This window comes from Medicago truncatula, chromosome 7 (assembly GCF_003473485.1).
Source record: "Medicago truncatula cultivar Jemalong A17 chromosome 7, MtrunA17r5.0-ANR, whole genome shotgun sequence".
Classification (NCBI taxonomy): domain Eukaryota; kingdom Viridiplantae; phylum Streptophyta; class Magnoliopsida; order Fabales; family Fabaceae; genus Medicago; species Medicago truncatula.
The window spans coordinates 39944226-39963642 of NC_053048.1; the positions used below are offsets into that span (position 1 = coordinate 39944226).

The window sequence follows — 19417 nt, forward strand, 5'->3', positions numbered from 1 at the left end:
GGTTCTCGTAAAAAAATTTGTTAGCATTTTTGGTCTCGAAAGTGTGATTTTTCATCAATATTTTTGGTCCCTATAAAAATTTTCTTTAGCATCACAGGACTAAAAGATGTGATTTTATTTTGTAGAGATTAAAAACGAAATATTTAACCCTTTAATAAAAAATGCCAACAAATTTCCTGGAGGTAACGTTGTTTAAGGAATAAAAAAATGAGGAGTATTATTTGAACAACCATTTGGTTGACAACTTATGAGACAATGATAATTTATAAAGAGAAATTATGTATTTGCACGAAAACCAAAACAATAGAGAGATAAAGTAAAAAATAATGTGAGTATGAGAGAGAAAATTGTCATAAAAGTTGTCACAAAATGAATGTTCAAATATCATTTCTCTAAAATAAATATAACTTTTGCACAAAAAGTGATGTATTCTCATATGTGCACGAAAGCGTATTTTTTTATCCATCACTCTTAGAAGACCCCAAAAAGAATTTTTCCCTATGGGATACCTATTATGTACCGGATCTTAAATGATGAAGATCTCACCATTGGAGATGATGTTATTGGTGTGAGAAAGAAATTCCTCATGTTAGTGCACCATTTTCCAATGTTTTTCTTTACCTTCTTCAAAACATAATATCATATGGTTTAATGGATCTTGGAGAAGACTTTAATACGATTTTAAGAATTCGTAGTTAAGTCTAACACAATTCTGCAATACATACTTACTTCCTCCGTCTCTTAATGTAGGCACTCATTGCATTTTTCATTTTTTTTTTTTTTAAGAAGCTAAATTAGCCCACCCAAATTGACACTAGAGGGAATCGAACCTGAGATCTTGAGTTGGAGCACACTCCCAAGTCCCAAGCCTATACCACTAGGGCAACCCAAATGGGTTTGCATTTTTCATATTTCTTAAAAAATGTTGTCAGTGTAGTTAATGTGTTTGTTTTGTATATTAATATTACCAAATTGTCATTTGTTTGTATGTGTATTAAATTTAACTTTTCATACTTTAAGACAAGTTAGTAATATTAATTAGGAGTATGTTTAAGAAAAAATTAATAAATGCATCTAATAATTTGAAAGGGTTTACATTTATGGACAAAAATAAAGTCAAATGAGGACTTAGATATAGAGACGGAGAGAGTATAAAGCAAGGATTAATTCCATTTATGTTGTCTTTTATCTGATGCGGATCTTTTAACATATTTGGTTGCAATTATAGAGTGAAACGAAGTTGGATTAATTGTAGTTTTTCAATCAAAAAGTAAAAGAAAAAACTCAAACACTCATTTTAAGATTTCTTACTTGAATCCTCACGATGTTAATTCCTATAGACGTCCATACAAATTTTTTGCTGCCTTTAAATGTGGCCTTCACATGTGAACTGTGGAATTGGACAGTAAAATTAGTCTATGATTGGTGCGATAGCGAATTAAAAGAGAGAACAAAAAAACTCTTTAAGAAAAAGAAAAAAAAAAAAAAGTTTTTTAATAGTGACATGAGTCTCAGAAAATATCAAACTAATCTCAGCCTCACCGTAACTCCGTTATCATTTTGAAGCACTAGCTTAATGACAATGCAAGCGCATCTTCTAGTGGGACCCATCTCCATCACCACTCATTCTACCGTCGCTGATTCTTCCTATCTCTCCGCCTCGCCTCGTCGCCGGAGACATCTACTCATCTCAGCAGCTTCCTCTTCTTCAGCTTCTGCTATCAACGGCGGCGGCGACCACTATACCGTACTCGGCATAGCGCGTTCTGCGGATGCTGTTGAGATCAAACGTGCTTATCGTCTCCTCGCTCGTAAGGTATTCGAATTCGCTTCCTGATTTTCGTTTTTGATGCGTAGTTGTAATTTTAGTTTTGTTTCTATGAACGAAGGTGTTATATTTTGCTTTGGAACTGTTTTTAACATTTTCTTCGTTTTGTTTAAATCTAATTTGTAATATGGAGTAAACTTTGATGTGTTATTTTGTGATGATTAGCATCGACACTTCTGATTGAAGGTGTGTTAGTGTTCGACACTGACACATCATTGCCTTCAATCATGTCATTTTTTCAAATTACAGCACCCTATATGTGTCTGTGTCGGTGTTTCATAGTGCATTACCACCTTTAATTTTTTTTACATTTTTCTCTATTATGGAGAACATCTCAACTGTGAACCTGAAATGAAATCATTAGCATTATGTTTGTTGTTACATACATGGTAGGACACGGTTGGTAGATAACTGGATCACATAAGCATGTAGTCAGAGATTCAATCAGATTGGTGCGAATAGAAGAGCATCTGTTGAGAGATGTTAGAATCTTAAATGAATCTTAGTAGTTCTAGGAATTAGTCTCTAGCTGCTGGCTGAGGATATTTGAGTTCAACCGAAAAAGTTATTGTTGTTGTTGTTGGAGAATGATTTTTGTTTATGTTGGAGAGAATTAAGTAGCATTTCATGTAAGATTAGCATTTTTGTTCCTCCTTTTTCCCTAAATAACTGGATGGGACCTAGGTTTTCTGTGCTTCTTCGGACTTCTGATTTTAAGTTTAAACTCGTTACATTTATGGCTTTGCATGGTTCAACTCTAAATAAACAACCAAACTGTTACAAAACTAGATTTTCTAATCTGTTTTCAAGCTGCAAAGCATGAAATGGTTTAATTACTTGAATTGTTATGAGAAAATAAGCTATTGTTTGTTTAACTTAACTTGTTTTCATTAAAACCTGTAATTTATCATTCCGCTGCTACTTAACTCATCATCCATTTTCTTCTGATGACACCACCGAATGCAACGTAGCAGTATACAAACCTACATCATAAATTTGCTAACCTTTTGTCCTTTTTTGCAATTTAAGTACACAAACCTACATTAATTTTGTCATATTAAAAATATTACTATAGAATATAATTTAAATAAAATAACTTGTAAAGTCAAATTCTTTAAAAAGGCCGTGTTAGTAATGGTGTAACATATCAGTTTGGTTTGATTTTTGCAATAATTTATTTCACGAAATCTGAATTAAACAAAATCAATAAAGAACACGTTTGTTTGATTTGGCTCATCAAGTTGAAATTTAAAAAAAAAAAAAAAAAACATTTTATACATTTAGTACTATTAAGAATTTTTTAAACAAAATCAATGAACTCATTAGTACTATTAAGGCTGTTGTTAGTTGTTACTAACATGGTGGGACATGGTTGGTCAGAGATTCGATCTAGATCGCTGCATATAGAAGATCATTTGTTGAGAGATTTTAACCTCTTACATGAATCTCAGTACCTCTAGGAATTAGTCTCTAGGTGCTGGCTAGGATACTTGAGGTTACATAAAATAGTTATTGATGTTGACATTGGAGAATAATTTTTGCTTATGTTGGAAAGAAGTAGCATTTCATCCTATGATGAACATTGTTGTTCCTCCTTTTGCCTAAATAACTGGATAGGACCTAGATTTTCTTGTGCTTCTGACTTCTGATTTTAAGTTTAAACTCCTTATTACATTGAAGGCTATGCATGGTTTGATTCAAAATAAAAACCGGACTTGGTAATCTATTTTCAAATTGCACAACTTAAAATGGTTTAGCTACTTGAATTGTTATGGCAAAACTGATGTTGGGGTTTGGTTAACTGATTTTCATTTAAACCTATACTATATCATTTGGTTGCTGACCTCATCATCAATTTTCAATGCAAACAACGAACAAAATGGTTGCGTCATTGTTCATTAATGGTTTTCACAGTGTTGCTGGCCAACTAAACAATGTCTGATCTGCTGATGGAGCTTTGAAGATAGATAATGAAATCAATGAACCTAAGCTACATTCTATGCGACTCTGCCTGATGGTGAAGTTTCTTGCTTGAATATTAGAGAATTTGAAGCATGAACAAATTTTCCATTGATGCTATGCTATTGATGGGATTCTTGTTGATGGATTATTCTTCTTTCCAAATGCCAAGGAGCTACCCGTTGTTGTTAATGTCTGCTTCTTTCTAAATGAATAAGCTTAGGCAGAAATACGGAAGAACCATTGGTTTTAAGATTTAGATGGATGTTTGTTCTTCCTCTTCCTTTGCAGACCAGTTTGGTTGAAGCCCTAGACTGATCCACTTTAGAATTTTATTTATGCAATTTGGCTTCTTTTTGGTTTAGTTCAGTTGTTTATAATTGATTTTTTTTTTTTTGCTCACCATTATAGTGTTATTATGATTTGTGTTGCATCATACCAAGCATTCTTGCAACATACACATTTTTAATTTGAGTTTAATGAATCATGATGTTATTGACACGTAAGTACGCTTTGTAACCACAATTTAAAGATAACCACCAAATGATGGATTCTTATTGGATGCCGGTGTAAAACTAGTTTATATTGACGATGCATGTCCCTTTTTGTCTTTTGAATTTTCATGCTTAGTTTTTGAATCCTGTTTTTTCACCTATAATATATATTTCAAGAGTATCTATGAATTTGGTTGTTTGCTTTAAAAATTAGTAAGTCTCTAATTTATCCCTAAACGAAAAACTCACGACTATTATTTTACTGTGAGTGCAGTATCATCCTGATGTCAGCAAGGATTTAAATGCTGCTGAATCGTTCAAGAGTATCCGCCATGCTTATGAAGTGAGCAACCGTTATTCAACTTTTCTTACTTTATGGAAATACATTTAAATAATTGTCTCGTAACAGGGATTAAATTTCATCTTTCTAGTGTATGAAAAAAGTTTTAGATTCTTTTGTGGTAACCTTACTGTTATTTTGCAGTTTTGCAGGTTCATTGATAATTTACCTATCATTGACATTTGAATAATAAGTGCTTTTGTTTTGCCATCTGCATCGGATTTCAAATTTAAAATAGAACTGTCATGAAATACAAACTTCTTTTTTCTACTAAGAATTTATTGTTATCATGAACTACTACTGAATCATCTCATGAAGAATTTCTACTGCATTAAAAGTTTGTCTTTTACAGTGTCCTTTAGAGCATATGTATTTTTGTAAGTACAATCATGATATGTATTTTTATATCCTCAAACAGGTACTATCCAATGAAACAACAAGAGTTCAGTATGATCGGGAACTTCAATTCAGTCACAAGCCATACCAAGAAAAATGGAGTTACAACACCGAATTTGAAGATGAGGTAAGAAGATATAGGTGGGCTTACATGAGGAGGAAAATGCGCAGTGAAAGATACTGGGAACATTACAATGCCAACAAGGATTACTACAACAGTGAAACATATGAGAAGGAGGATGAAGGAAATTTAGTTGAAAAAATGGGTTCATTTGTTGAAGTTCTTAGATCAACATTCTTGTCACTATTATTATTCCAAACATTAGGATCCCGGCTCTCCCTTACATTTAGTGGTCTGACAGCATTGTTTGATAGGAAATTAGATGCTGGCTATAAAGCTGGTTATGTAATAGCATGGATTATGGGTGGGAGGGCTGGCATAATGCTAGCATTGATCTTGTCATTTGCAAGTTGGGTTTGTGGGAAAACCAGTAGTAGTGTGGTTGCACTATATATGGTAGCCATGTGGGTTGGCTCATCCCTTTCAAGTTATGCACCAATTCCCCAAGGTGCTCTGTTAACTCTCATCTACATGTCCATTAAGCTGCAATCTGACCAAATATAAAGACCATGCTTCTGCCAGCATTTCTTACTTCTGAATTTGTATGATGTCAATATTCTTTTCTATTGTGGATGTGTTCGTACATTATAATACATTCTAGTAAATAAATGTAAATAAATAAATTCTAGGCATTTGCTGGTGATAGATAATAAAGTGCGAAATGGTTAATGGGGTGTGGAATATAAAAATTTAAGTTATGTGGCAGGCTATGCATCATGTAGATATGTTGTGTGCAGTAGCTGCATAGGAGATGGATCATGAAAATGAGACATAAAAGACTGAAATTGTTATGCAAAATTATTACTAGAATCCTTGAATACCAAGAGAAAAAAAAAGAAGGAAAACGAAACTCTGATATTTACGAAATTTTTGTCACATACATTAGTGATGAAAATAAACAAAAGAATTACAAATTTCTGCAAACTATGAACTCTTAAGAGTTCTGTCGTTGGACATGATTATTTGTGGACCTCAAATTTTTCCAAAGATACCTCCCACTGGCCATGTCAACTAATACCCAAAATCCATTCTTAATCATCTGAAACCAAAGTAACATTTCTAGTCAGTACAACTACAAACAAAGGAAAAAAGAGGTAAATACAAAATATGATGTTGAATTCTATAAAGAAAATATGGAACCAGGAATACCTGGATGAAACTAAAATGACCCTTGTTGGATGAGGATTTATCGTCGTGGTTGTGAGCTGCAAAGTCAATCTCCGGTGTGGTGGAGCTCACGGTGGTCCACGCAAAATAAGCGGCCAACACAGCTGAGAAAAAGATCAAGATGAACCTAAGAGGACACATTTCTTCCAATCCAAGGCAACTAATTGATGAAAAGTAAAGCAACAAATTTAAGAACTGTTTCGTAGAATATATGTATGTGTTATGAGATAGTACTATAGAATGTTAAGGTTTGAGTTGGTTTTATATGGTCTATTAAAGGAATAAGTAAAAACAAGGAGAAACGCGTTGCTTATGTCTTTGTCCTTTTTTTTTACTTTTCTTTGAGTTTAAAAAGTTGACCTTAAGATACACGATGGTTGCAAGTTGCAACTACATTATACATTGTCAAAGATGATGACTCTTTCTCTATACAAAATGTTGGATTTTGTCCATTGATATTGATGAAAAAGTAAAATAAGTCAAAAAATATTAAAATGGCGGATATAACGATCCATTGCATTATATAGATTATATGCAAATGTAAATGAGATATTAAATCAAAATTATAAAAGTAGAATAAATATTTTTCAGTAAAGCTTTATAATTTTGTTAGTATTTTATAAGACCCGTTCCTATCTTGACCAATTGAGCTGGTCTTCTTGATCTAAATGATGGTATTATTTCTTTTGAAGGAAAAAAAAAAAAAACAGTTGAGTTGAGCAGGGATAGACTATCGTTCCTTTGGGTTCAACGAATGAAAGGAGAGAGGAGAGATTTTAATCAAGGAAGGGAAAGGGACAAAAGAGATTTTAATAAAGAAGATGGAAAAGAAGGGAACGAGAGATATTTTAATTATTATATATGTTTGGTTTAAAAGAAGGAGGAGAGATGGTTTAATTAAAAATGTGTTTAGTTCACAAGAGGAGGAAAAAGATTTTAATAAAATGGGTGTTGCTAACTTGTGCCCTAAGGTTTTGTTTGTGGGAGTTTGGAGAGAGGGGAAGGAAGGGTTTTGGGGGGACAAAAATATAGGGGAAAATTGAAAAATATTTCACATCTTTTGAAAGAGTATTTTCTTAGAGGGTGATAAATTAATGCTTATGATTAATATATTTTTAATTTTAAGAATATTATAACAATATATATTATATTTGAAGAATTCATATAAACCCTCTCAAACCCCCAAAACTCTCCTCCAATACAATTTTTTAGTTCCTCAAATGAGGATGATTTTATATTTTGAAGAAAAACAAGCCCCCCAAAGCCTCTCCTTCCAATGTCTTCTATTTTTTTCACTTCCTCTTTACCTTTTTCCCAAACCCTCCATTTCCTTCCTCTCCAAACTCGCAAACAAAGCCTAAAGGCACATGTTAATCAACACAAAAGTAGAAGCATTCTCTTAAATTTTGTTCATTCAAGTAATTAAAAATAACAAAAGTAAATTTAATATACGGATTTCAACAAAATATTTCTACATTTAACTTATTAACTTGTGCCTTAAGGTATAAGCGAGTATTTCTCAAATAAAAATTCTTCTTTAAATTTGTTAACAAACACTCTTAAAACACTTTTCTAAATTTCCTTAACCATTTAAAGAACATAAATGAATAAATGTTGCCCCTATTATCCATGACAATAAGACATAAATGAATCAATGTTGCCCGTATTCTACATGACAATATGCAACACAACAATCACTCACTCTTCATTTTGGAACCCCGTTTTTTCATGTTGGCAAGTGTGCTACTACACGGCGGAATGCACTTCAGTAAGTATGGTCCCTATATATAGGTCGTGGTAAATGTCCTGCATAGGATTCATTTTCCTTTTTTTTTTTCTCTAAATTATTAAAATATGAATAATCAAAATTGCAGATGGAATCTAAGTTTTTTTTTAATGAAAAATAGTATTTGTATAACTATTTTATAATAATTTTTGGACAATATTGTTTCTTATACAGTTATACTCACATTATATTTTTATTATCTTTTTTTTTTTTTATTGTTATTGATCAATAAAAAGAAAAACAAATAAAATTGTCACAAATTTTTTTATTAATTGATTCTTCAAATATCATTGCTCTTTTCTCTTGAAGTGCATGTCGTCACTTAGCATGCATCCCTCAAGAAATTTATGAACACGTTGATTTGATTCAGTTAGACACCTAACTTTATTTGCAAAATAACGTCTTTTAACTATTTAAACAATTTGCTAAAAAAAAAAACTATTTAAACAATGTCATAAGTTGGTCTTTAACTATTTAAACACCTAGCTTAATTTTTATTTTATTTTTTTACAAAAAACACCTAGCTTAATTAAATACATGTAGTCTTGTAACTACCCTTAAATTGATTAATCTAAGTTTATAAATGAAACTGCAAAGTCTTTTATTAATCCACATAAGTGGAATAAACGAATGTGTTGGGGTTTGAACCCCGATCATATTGTCTAGGGATGTAAATGGATATCTATGGATGCAGATAGTTTGATATCCGTGTCCACTCCGTTTGATAAATATGAAATATGTGCCCTATCAATATCCGCATGGATATCCGTTTAGCGGGTAATCCATAGATTTTGAGGTATTCACGAGTTTATACAGATATCCATGGATAACATTTAAAAAAATAAAATAAAAAATTTGTTTAATTTTTTTAGCTAAAATTCAGAAACAAAGGTTCTTCACATGTGTTTTCTTTTCTTTTTAGAAAAACATAATATCATACATTACAATAACAAAAAGATCATTGACTCAACAAAAACATAAATAAAGTCCTTACATTTAATAAAAATAAAGTTCTTTGATTTAACAAAGGCATAGCTAAAGCTCATATATTCAACAAAAACACAATACCTAGGATTTTTTCTTAGGATGTTGAATGGTATTAAGGATATTTATGTAATTTACTCTGTGTAATAACGGATATGTTTATCCGCGGGTGTGGATACCATTGAATTCGCATCTGTATCCATTAATTAGCGGGTAGTTAAAAAATCCGTTTATTTTATCCATGGATATCCATTAAGGTATCCGCTCCGTGTCCGTGGCGGATTTTATCCGCGGATATCCACGGATGTGGATATTTTTGCCATCCCTTGTCCAATCTAGCAATTTTAGAATTTTTACCAATTGAACTAGGATTTATGGACCCCATTTTACATTATAAATCCTATAATATTTAAAAGTGAGTAAACCATCAAACTGGTCTCTGTCTTTGTACCAACTTCTCAAATTGGTCTTTGACTCTATTAATAACTCAAAATGGTATTTGTCTTTATCAAAAGTTTCTCAGATTGGTCCCTGACTCTATTAGTTGTTTTGCATTTTAAGCCTTTAACGTACCAAATAAGATCAAAATGTATTATGCCATTAACCACTAAATAATATCCAAAAGACATTGAGACATTAACACTTAAAATACAAAACAACTAATAGAGTCAGAGACCAATCTGAGAAACATTTAACAAAGACAGAGACCATTTTGAATTATTAATAGAGTCAGGGATCAAATTGAAAATTTGATATAAAGACATAAACCAATTCGATAGTTTACTCATTTAAAAGTTGCTTGTTATTAAGAAATAAAGTAAAAGCACAAGATCAAAGAAGAAGAGGAAGGAGAAGATGAAAGCACTTTGTATTATTCTCTTCACAAGTGTGTCTTTGCAATACAATATGAGACCTATTATAATACACAAGATGAGTAAGTGAGTGATCAAGGCAACTAAGGTCCAGTAACTATTCACTTACCAATGGAAATTATAGGAAGGTGAAAGACTTAAGGATGTACATCCACTAAGTCATTATTTCATAAAACTTGTGATAATAATCCTTGTTATTTTAGTTTTTAGTTTCTTTATGTATTTATGCATGTTAGAACAGTTGCACTCATTTTGTGCAGCCAAGTTCCAAAAGGAAAAATGTTTCAGTTTCATTCAATATACCAGAACTGAATAGTGACTTGAATTGTGTTAGTAACCATCAAACTAAAGATAAAGCTAATATGCTAAATCACAACTCTCTCACTCAAACCCGGAAGGTGGATGTTAGCATCCATTCTAAGGTTGCTCCTACATCTCAAGCTCAAATTACATCTCATTGTGATACCATTGGAGTCAATCAATCCAATGAAACCATTGCAGCTATGGCGCAGGAATGTACAGAAAATTTGAGCCTAGAACTACTAAATTCATTTGCTTATTTGGATGCTGGGAATCTTGTGGATTTGGGGGAGGCTTTGTCTGAGGAATTGGAGAACTTAGATGCTTCATCTGACGTGCATAAGGTTGTCCATGATGCACCTATTGTCACTCCTCTAGAGGATGTTGTATTAGCTCCCGTTCCTATGCCGCAACCTATAACCACCAAATTTGCTAGCTTAACTAGTGACAAGCTCCCTTCAAGCTAAACATTTATCCCTGCTTCCAAACCTCTTTCTGCTGCAGCCAAAAAGAGTGTGCAGATTCTTTTCAAATTTTGGGGGGATGAGGTAGAAGAGGGTGATGTAGAAGAGGACAACGATGAAGCCATTTATCAGACTTTGAGCAGCACTATCCAAACCTATCGGGGAGCACTAAAGCAGAGAAAATGAAGAAGAAACATGTGAGCAAAGTGAAGCCTGCTAGCTTTAACTCAGCTGACATGAGGACCCGTGCCCAGAAGGGTACCTTCAAAATAGACTTGGCAGCTACGGAATAACTGGTTTTATTGCAATAAAATAACTAGAAATGTCATTTATTTTATATAATTTTTCATAGGGAGGGTAGTCTTGTAGCAGTTGTTATGGCATTATGGTCATAAACTGCCTAGTTTTTTTAGGATCTTTCCTTTCTAGGGATAGATCTGGTTTTTCTTTTCTTAGGTTCTCCGCGATGTGACTCTTGTTGTATTGGTTCATGCATCTCTTGTCTTTTATATTTTCGTGCTTTGATCAAAAAATAGAACAACTGATCCCATACTATGTAGAGTATATTAATTTTAGTCACTCAAATAAGAACTATTATAGAGTTATATTATTTCAACATCATAATATAAATAGATATGCGTTCAACAAAAATAAAATAAAAATGTATGTTATTTAACAATCATTTTTTAGACTATTTATGAGACAATTAAATATATAAAAATTGTAAGTATTGATATAAAAATCAAAACAAATATAAAAGAGAGTAAAATTACAATTAAAATATAAGAGAGAGTTCTTGTAACAAAATGATAAGAATCGTCCAAAGTGAACCTCTTATGTAAAAATGATCATATGATTAATTCGAACATAAAGTAAGTATGATAAGAATCAAAACAAACAACAAAGTAAAGCAAATCTGTAAAAAAAAAAAAAAAAAAAAAAAAAAAAAAAAAAAAAAAAACAGACCAAATTAAAAATAGACCAAATAAAAGTAGAAACCAGAGAACATCATGGATGACTCACGAAACAAGAATGGATCATTCCCCAAAAAAAAATTGACCAATCAAAATTCTTTTTTTAGCAGAATATATGGAGGTTATTGTGAAATGCATGTTCATGAAAACACATGAAGGTCTACATTATCCTCGGATAATTTATCCACAATAATGAATAGGATCCGATTCTAAAACGAAGAAAATATTGATCACTTGTTGAATGAAAGAGATAAAGAAATTTAATATTCTTGAGAAGAAAATGGTAACTACTTGTAAAAATAAAGATAAAAAAATGAGATTTTTCTTTTGATAGAGATAATTAGACTCAATTTATCCAGAAGTAATGCATAAAAAACCAAATACTTGCGTCCCTTTTTTTCATGATATGTAGTATTTTCCATACTTTAAATACAACGAAGTATTGAATCCTAAAATTAGTTGCTCTTCAAAATAACGCCATGTAATATCCTCAAATTGTTGATCTAACCGTGCTTAGATGAAATGGTTCAAATCTTAAAAATAAATTTTGAATTTGAAATTCAACCTAACATTAAGTATATGTTTTCAACTGCAACATCGAGATTGAATTGTTAATTTTCATCATACCCTCCGTCAAGGAAACGAGTGTGCGAATTGGCTTGCTAAGCATGGTGATGCTCTAAAGTCTTGGATTGTTTGCCCTCCTCAACTACATCATTCCCTTCTGGATGATGCTCTTGGAGTTGCTCGCTTGAGATTGTAGTTTGGTTTTCTTTTTATCATTTCTTCTTGATAAAAATAAATAAATATATGTTTGTTAATGCGGTGAGTGAGACCGCACGTCTAATCGAAGCTTCAATTTGTAGCTTCCCTATTTTTGCATTGATATTGCATTCGGACGCTAAAAACATTGCCAAAACGTGAAACTAGACACACAATTAAACACCTATAATGAATTTATGATCTTATCCAATTTGAGGAATTAATTTGTACATTTGCACACACATATGCTAATATGTTTACTTTAATCGATTTTATATATAAAATAAAGTTTAATCAACAAAAATGGATGTATTTAGTTAAAAAATTTGACAAAATACGTTAACTTTGTTGATTTAACTAGTATATCTTATACATACTCTCTCCATTTCACGTTCACTCACGTGTTTATAAAAAGAATAGTAGTAATTGATTAATGTCAAATGTAACCGGGCTGGTTGTTAGCACTTAGCATGGCTTTGTTGGATTTGGAGCATTTCCCTGAGAAGAAGATGACGCAAGTTGGAAAAGAACATCTTGGGAAACCAAAACCTACTACCTGTTTGTCTTGGGACAGAGTAGTGTGGGAATAGATCTAAGCTTAGTACTAGTAGTAGCTGTGTCATATCATATGCATGCAATTACACTTTTGGATAACATACCTAAAAACATGTCACGACCATGTTTAATGTTGTGTTGTGATGTGATTAATTAGTGGTACTTATATGGGAATCGCGTTGGATTCACGTTATTCAACAAAACCAATTTATTTTTGCATATATATAGTCATTTAGTAGGTGGTATTGGAGCAACCCACATTTCCTTTGCTATTTTTATATGCTATAGCTATACTCTTTGATACTACTAGTAGTGAAAAAAAAATGCTCTTCAAGTCATTATTGTAATGGTTGAGGGTGAGTTTTCAGAATTCATATATGCTTTCTAGTGTCTACTGTCTAGTGGGTGTTATGAAAGCACTCTCTAAGCATCATATTCTGTTGCAGTCCTCACCTATGATTCTTTCTTTCTGACCAAAGCATGTTTGATCTGAGTACTACTACTTGTGTTGTTTCTGTCATATTTGTATGTAAATAACAAGGATTTGCTTTTTGTTAATTGAATTAGATTCCTTTGTTTGGGAATTCAATTCTTATTCTCCCTTAGTTTTTGGGGGTTCTTAAAGCTTGTGACTACGTTGCAGGACTTCCACTCACTTGTTTCACATTGCTTTGTTAAGCTTGGTTTAGCATTTCCCTCTACATTTCTTAATTGGTATGTTTTCTCCATCTCTTGCATTTTATTTTAGTTTCTATCTTTTCTCAAGTTTTATGTGGTTGGATCTATACGTGTTGCTCTTTGCATCAGGATCTTAGTACATAACTTCTCATTTGTGAAAAATACAAGTAGTATTCAATTAACTTGATAATGATAAGAACTTGTTAAAGGTTCCTCATCTTTGCATTGTATATTTTGCTTTGAAACTCTTGATGGAAGATAACTGAAAAGACTCTGTTGATTTCAGTAGTCTCTAGATCGGGACATGAATTGATGAATTATCTACCATTTATCTTCTTGTAGTTTGCACCTCCATCTCACACCATTAATCACATTATATATTTAATGGTGAGATGTACTATACTTACCAAATATCAAACTTTTGACTCTTTCAAAGTCGGTTAGTTAATAGATTGGGCCTAATGAAAATGTGGTCAAACTATTTATTTGAGAATGATCCGTGTCCTATTCTCATTCGTGAAAATGATAACACACTTACGTGTACTTGAACTTATTAGATTTGTGTAAGGAATGGATAACATAAATTATTGGAGAATGCTAACCATTGTCCCCAAGATATTGGTTAAGCAACTAAAATAAGTAAATTTTTAATAAAAAGTAGTGTAATCATTACTTAATCAAATGTGATAGTTTATATTTTTAAGACAAAACTTTTATTTATGGATTCTTTAACTAATACTCTTAGGATACTGATTAGCAACACCCTATTTATTTCATCTTGTACTATCCATTTGAGTAATTGAAGTAGTGAATCATATGTTGGCTTAGCATAATCTTTCCACATAACCAAATATGTCACTTAAAAGTTACTAAAACTACTATTTCTTAAAGTATTGTACACACGGCTTGTCAGCAAAATATAAAAGAAGGACATGTTAACTGGGGAAGGTTCATATATATTTAGGTACTATAGCAGAAATAGGAAAAAATAAGGGTCAGTAGCCCAACCTAAGAGGATTAATCTATGTTTATATTATGATGTTGAAATAACACAACTCTAGTTTATTTATTCCTTATTTAAGTGACTAAAATTAATATAATCTACATAGTATAGGGATCAAATTCTAGCATGCATAAATATATAAAGATAATTGACAAGCAACTTTTAAATATTATAGGATTTAATAATTGTAAAATGGGCATGAAATCATGATCCGCATAATAAGCTGTGGGACATGTATATTTGTAAAAATAATAACTAATGTTCATACACATATGTGGCCTCTTATCAACCAACAATTACAAAGTTATGGATACAATGGATTTACCTATGCACAAGAATAGGACTATTTAACATTTTAACTACACTACACTATAGCCTAGTTGTTGTTCCTTAGTTCCTACCTCACCTGAATCATACCTCTTCACATAATTTTGTAGCCATTTAGAACCAAATACAATTTCCATTTAGATACAGATTCCAAACCATTTGAAACTTCTTGATGTTGTACAAAGGTGATTTTCATAAGATTCTTTTTTTGTTGTATTAGCAAATATTTGGCCCAATACTATCACATAACGTGACATATATATTTTCAATAAAAAGGACAAGGTGTTTGGCTACACATTTCATTCAAAAGCTGGTTAAGGTAATGTTTTAATTAAGATTTTCTGAAATTGTTACACATAGGTGCATGCTTGATTTATGTGACAATTTTTGTTCATCGTGATTTGAAAGAAGCTAGAACATAAAACAGGTGACATTGCGATTGTAACTTCTACTATTAATGCAAATAAAATATATTTAGCCTTTTTTGAGAGGATTTTTATGTTTTTAATTTTGTTATCATCCTAATCTTTTTATGATTAATTGGTGACAATGATACACATGGAATGGCACATTGATGGCTCTAGCTTATCCTTTTTGTATTTTATGAGATATACCATACTTTTACTAGTTTATATTTGTTGACATTGACTATGGCTGCTATGTGTATTGATATAAATATTGTCATAGATGGATCTGTTATCATCAACAAGAAATTTCTATTCTATAGTCTCAATATTAATTTACAGTGACACTGCAAGATCTATTTTCCACGTCTCTTTTGATAAAAGGTTGAATATTGTGTTAGGTTCTTCTGGTTGGCAAGGGAAAAATGAATGCACTAGCAGCTACAAACAGGAATTTTAAGTTGGCTTCTAGGCTTTTGGGATTGGATTCCAAGCTTGAGAAAAGTTTACTTATTCCATTCAGAGAAATCAAGGTAAACAAACAAAATTATTTCTCTTTGTTCTAGCAAATTTGTTTACTAGGCTTGTTTTGTGTGTTCTGAATGATGGTGTCCTGAAAATTCAGGTTGAATGTACCATTCCTAAAGATGACGGCACGTTGCAATCTTATATTGGATTCAGAGTTCAACATGATAATGCTAGAGGCCCTATGAAAGGAGGGATCAGATACCATCCTGAGGTTATTTATATTCTAACACTAATCTCAATTACCAAGTGGCATGGCATAGTGACATTACTGTCGCGATACACTGAGATTTAGTTCTGTCACTTCTATTCGTCCTATACAAAAAAACATCAATTACTAAGTATTCAATGATTCGTATATGGTTGTTTGTGGTATAGATAAACTTGATGATCAGTATTACAAATTCAAATGAACTGGTCTTTGGAACTGTTATGTGTGTTTTTAGGCTCAAAGTTCTGAATATGAATCGTTTATTGGAATGATTAGGTTGATCCAGATGAAGTGAATGCTTTAGCGCAACTAATGACATGGAAAACAGCTGTAGCAAATATACCATATGGTGGTGCCAAAGGAGGGATAGGGTGTAACCCCTCAGAATTAAGTATATCCGAGTTAGAAAGACTTACCAGAGTTTTTACTCAGAAAATTCATGATCTAATTGGAACTCACATGGATGTTCCTGCACCTGATATGGGAACAGGACCACAGGTTAGTTAGTAAATTCTAAATGATTGATGTTGCGGCCTCATTGATGTAAATATGGATTAACATGATTTTTTGAATTCAATGTTATCTTACTGTTTGATATGAATGCAGACCATGGCATGGATACTAGATGAATATTCCAAATTTCACGGCTACTCGCCCGCAGTGGTGACTGGAAAACCTATAGTAAGTAATTGTTTGCATTTCGAATTTCATTGAACTGAGAAGTGAGAACAAACCATGCTTAATAAACCATTAACTTTTCTAAATTTGTTTCCTTTGTCAAACTAGGATCTTGGTGGATCTTTAGGTAGAGATGCAGCTACAGGAAGAGGAGTCATGTTTGCAGCAGAGGCTTTGCTTAATGAGTACGGGAAGAGTATATCTGGACAACGGTTCGTCATTCAGGTAACTTTTAAGCCTTTCATTTAAGAACTTATTCAATGAAGTTTTTGGATTTAGTATTTTGATACCAAATTGTGTATTTGTTCAGGGTTTTGGAAATGTAGGGTCTTGGGCTGCACAATTAATTGATGAGAAAGGTGGGAAAATTGTTGCTGTGAGTGACATAACTGGAGCCATAAAGAACAGCAAAGGTCTTGACATCCCTAGCCTACTCAAGCATACCAAAGAGCACAAGGGAGTAAAAGGATTCCATGGTGGTGATTCATTTGATTCTAACTCAATATTGCTTGAAGATTGTGATGTTCTAATCCCAGCAGCTCTTGGAGGTGTCATCAATAGGTGCTTTTCTTTTTTTCAATTACAAGATAACTATTTTAGAGTTAGTTTTTTATTCTAAGGTTAAATTATAACAAATGAAATATCTAAGTTTAAGTCTATTTTGTTATTCTTTTGGTATGGTTGAAGGGAAAATGCAAATGAAATTAAGGCAAAATTTATAGTTGAAGCAGCTAATCACCCAACTGACCCTGATGCTGATGAGGTTGGTTTTATATCTTTTTCTCTTTCCTTCCCTTTCTCAAACAAATTTAGACAGATGAATGAAATCAATGTACCATTGTTAATTACCTTCCTTACTTGCAGATTCTAAAGAAAAAAGGTGTTGTGATTCTCCCAGACATTTATGCAAATTCAGGAGGTGTTACAGTTAGTTACTTTGAGTGGGTTCAGGTAACTATTATATTTATATAATTAAACTCTTGATTTCATATGGATGCTTTTGTATGTGTAAGACTTATAACTTATGTAGCACCGACACTTCGTATTGAAGGCTTATTGACACAGCACTGCCACCTATTGTTACACTCAATCACTTCCATTTTTTAAAATTATTACTAGTATTTACGTGTCAATGTCGTGTTCAATGTCAGTGTTTGTTCAAGTGTTTAGTAGCTTATAACTCAACTAATCTAATATGTCTTGCTCTTATGTGGTGATTTTTGTGATATACACAGAACATCCAAGGGTTTATGTGGGATGAGGAGAAAGTGAACAATGAGCTAAAAAACTACATGAACAGGGGTTTCAAAGATGTGAAAGACATGTGCAAAACTCATGAATGTGATCTTCGAATGGGAGCCTTCAGTCTGGGAGTTAACCGTGTGGCAAGAGCTACTGTCCTTAGAGGTTGGGAAGCTTGAGATCTTCATCTTGTAGTTGCTGCTTGGAATAAAAGAGAGCTTTTAGTCTCAGTTGCACTTATTCTTGCTGTCAAAAAGTTTTTGTTGCTTTCATGTGTTGAGTGAACTGTGTTTTCACCCTAAATTTTATCAGATTAAAGATGAGGGTTCCATGTACTATTATTGGATTAACATTCCATTTGCTTAATGAGTTAGAATCTACTTGTTTTTTCTCTAAAAGTTTTTCCTCCATCTATAAGCCTTAAAATACTTAATACTAGGGACTTGGATCCTCTGCGGCTCGGTCTGGTTCAATATCCACCATTTTGTTAACCAACGGCCGATGTTTAGTTGGCTCAGGCTTAGCTACATGCATGGGTATAGAGAATCCATTACTAGAAACTAGATAAGCGGTTCTCTGCTATCCTCCATAAGATCTCGATGGTGTAGAAAGAATAGAAAGCTAGAGATGTGGTAAGAAAAAGGAGCCAAAAATGTCTAAAATTAACTAACATGAAAGACTTGTACTGTATTGAAAGTTGAAAAACATATACATATTTTTCTGAAAATCAAAAACTATACCCATGCATGTGAAAAGTAAAATGTGAAAAGATTTGCATAAAGTGAATATTCAATCATACATTCCTTAAACATTTGAATTTAAAATTTCACTGTAAATTTAAAGGATGATAAAAGATTTTCAAACGGGGAGCGTTAGGTCAGGTGACTTTAAAACTCATCTAATATGAACTTGTTAATTCTCCATTTAGAACAGTAATTTTCAATAAAACTATTGTACAAACCAGTGTAGGATGTAATTGCCTGAATAAGCAGAATTAACATTATTGTCTAATATTGTCTCCAGTGCAAAGCGTGTAGAGTGAAATCAACACCACGCAATTCTTTTGGCTATAAATTTGCCCGTGCGTACGAGCAAGGGATACACACTAGTTAGAAAAACAATGAAAGGTTTGGATCTTCACAGTACAGCCTCCAGTGATTTTTTCACAAGATCCGTACCCACCTACTACCAGCATGACCTATATCACGTTCTTAAGTTTTCAAGGCTGGAAAATGGACCAAATCATAAAAGAAAATAGTCAAACAGACTTTGAGCAGTTATTAACGTGTATCACACATCCGCGAAACGCTGTTATATGGTTTTAAAAATAATTTCCAGAGTTATTGA

The 19417-nt window shown here is 32.5% G+C and overlaps 3 protein-coding genes across 6 annotated transcripts; 2 read left to right on the forward strand and 1 right to left on the reverse strand.

Annotated features, from left to right (window-relative positions):
• Nucleotides 1–1496: 1496 nt before the first annotated feature.
• LOC25498981 (uncharacterized) lies at nucleotides 1497–5783 on the forward strand. Its single transcript, XM_013594043.3, has 3 exons — nucleotides 1497–1816; nucleotides 4556–4624; nucleotides 5040–5783. Exons 1-3 carry the CDS (start codon nucleotides 1577–1579, stop codon nucleotides 5640–5642), a joined length of 912 nt encoding a protein of 303 aa, XP_013449497.1. The 5' UTR covers nucleotides 1497–1576; the 3' UTR covers nucleotides 5643–5783.
• Nucleotides 5784–5968: 185 nt separating this feature from the next.
• On the reverse strand, nucleotides 5969–6557 carry LOC25498982 (uncharacterized). The gene is made up of 2 exons (XM_013594044.3): nucleotides 6288–6557; nucleotides 5969–6177 (listed from the first exon to the last, which is right to left on the reverse strand). The coding sequence occupies exons 1-2, from the start codon at nucleotides 6444–6446 to the stop codon at nucleotides 6073–6075; spliced, it is 264 nt and encodes an 87-aa protein (XP_013449498.1). The 5' UTR covers nucleotides 6447–6557; the 3' UTR covers nucleotides 5969–6072.
• Nucleotides 6558–13275: 6718 nt separating this feature from the next.
• Nucleotides 13276–18468, forward strand: LOC25498983 (glutamate dehydrogenase 1). 4 transcript variants are annotated; one of them, XM_024771387.2, is made up of 11 exons: nucleotides 13276–13358; nucleotides 13646–13716; nucleotides 15816–15947; nucleotides 16040–16153; nucleotides 16427–16648; nucleotides 16757–16831; nucleotides 16937–17053; nucleotides 17139–17389; nucleotides 17516–17591; nucleotides 17693–17779; nucleotides 18064–18468. In XM_024771387.2, the coding sequence occupies exons 3-11, from the start codon at nucleotides 15840–15842 to the stop codon at nucleotides 18247–18249; spliced, it is 1236 nt and encodes a 411-aa protein (XP_024627155.1). In that variant the 5' UTR covers nucleotides 13276–13358; nucleotides 13646–13716; nucleotides 15816–15839; the 3' UTR covers nucleotides 18250–18468. The 4 variants fall into 4 exon arrangements, with proteins under 4 accessions (XP_024627155.1, XP_024627156.1, XP_024627157.1 ...); XM_024771388.2 differs by lacking the exons at nucleotides 13276–13358; nucleotides 13646–13716 and adding an exon at nucleotides 15092–15329; XM_024771389.2 differs by lacking the exons at nucleotides 13276–13358; nucleotides 13646–13716 and adding an exon at nucleotides 15405–15437.
• The last annotated feature ends 949 nt before the right edge of the window (nucleotides 18469–19417 follow it).

Bases quoted from the DNA above. Each gene is read 5' to 3' on its own strand.
- LOC25498981 (XM_013594043.3), top strand. From the start codon at position 1,577: ATGACAATGCAAGCGCATCTTCTAGTGGGACCCATCTCCATCACCACT. The intron at 1,817-4,555 runs GTATTCGAATTC...CTGTGAGTGCAG, and splicing joins ATCGTCTCCTCGCTCGTAAG to TATCATCCTGATGTCAGCAA. The intron at 4,625-5,039 runs GTGAGCAACCGT...ATCCTCAAACAG, and splicing joins GTATCCGCCATGCTTATGAA to GTACTATCCAATGAAACAAC.
- LOC25498983 (XM_024771387.2), top strand. From the start codon at position 15,840: ATGAATGCACTAGCAGCTACAAACAGGAATTTTAAGTTGGCTTCTAGG. The intron at 17,054-17,138 runs GTAACTTTTAAG...GTATTTGTTCAG, and splicing joins GACAACGGTTCGTCATTCAG to GGTTTTGGAAATGTAGGGTC. The intron at 17,780-18,063 runs GTAACTATTATA...TGATATACACAG, and splicing joins GTTACTTTGAGTGGGTTCAG to AACATCCAAGGGTTTATGTG.
- LOC25498982 (XM_013594044.3), bottom strand. From the start codon at position 6,446: ATGTGTCCTCTTAGGTTCATCTTGATCTTTTTCTCAGCTGTGTTGGCC. The intron at 6,178-6,287 runs GTATTCCTGGTT...CTTTGGTTTCAG, and splicing joins GTCATTTTAGTTTCATCCAG to ATGATTAAGAATGGATTTTG.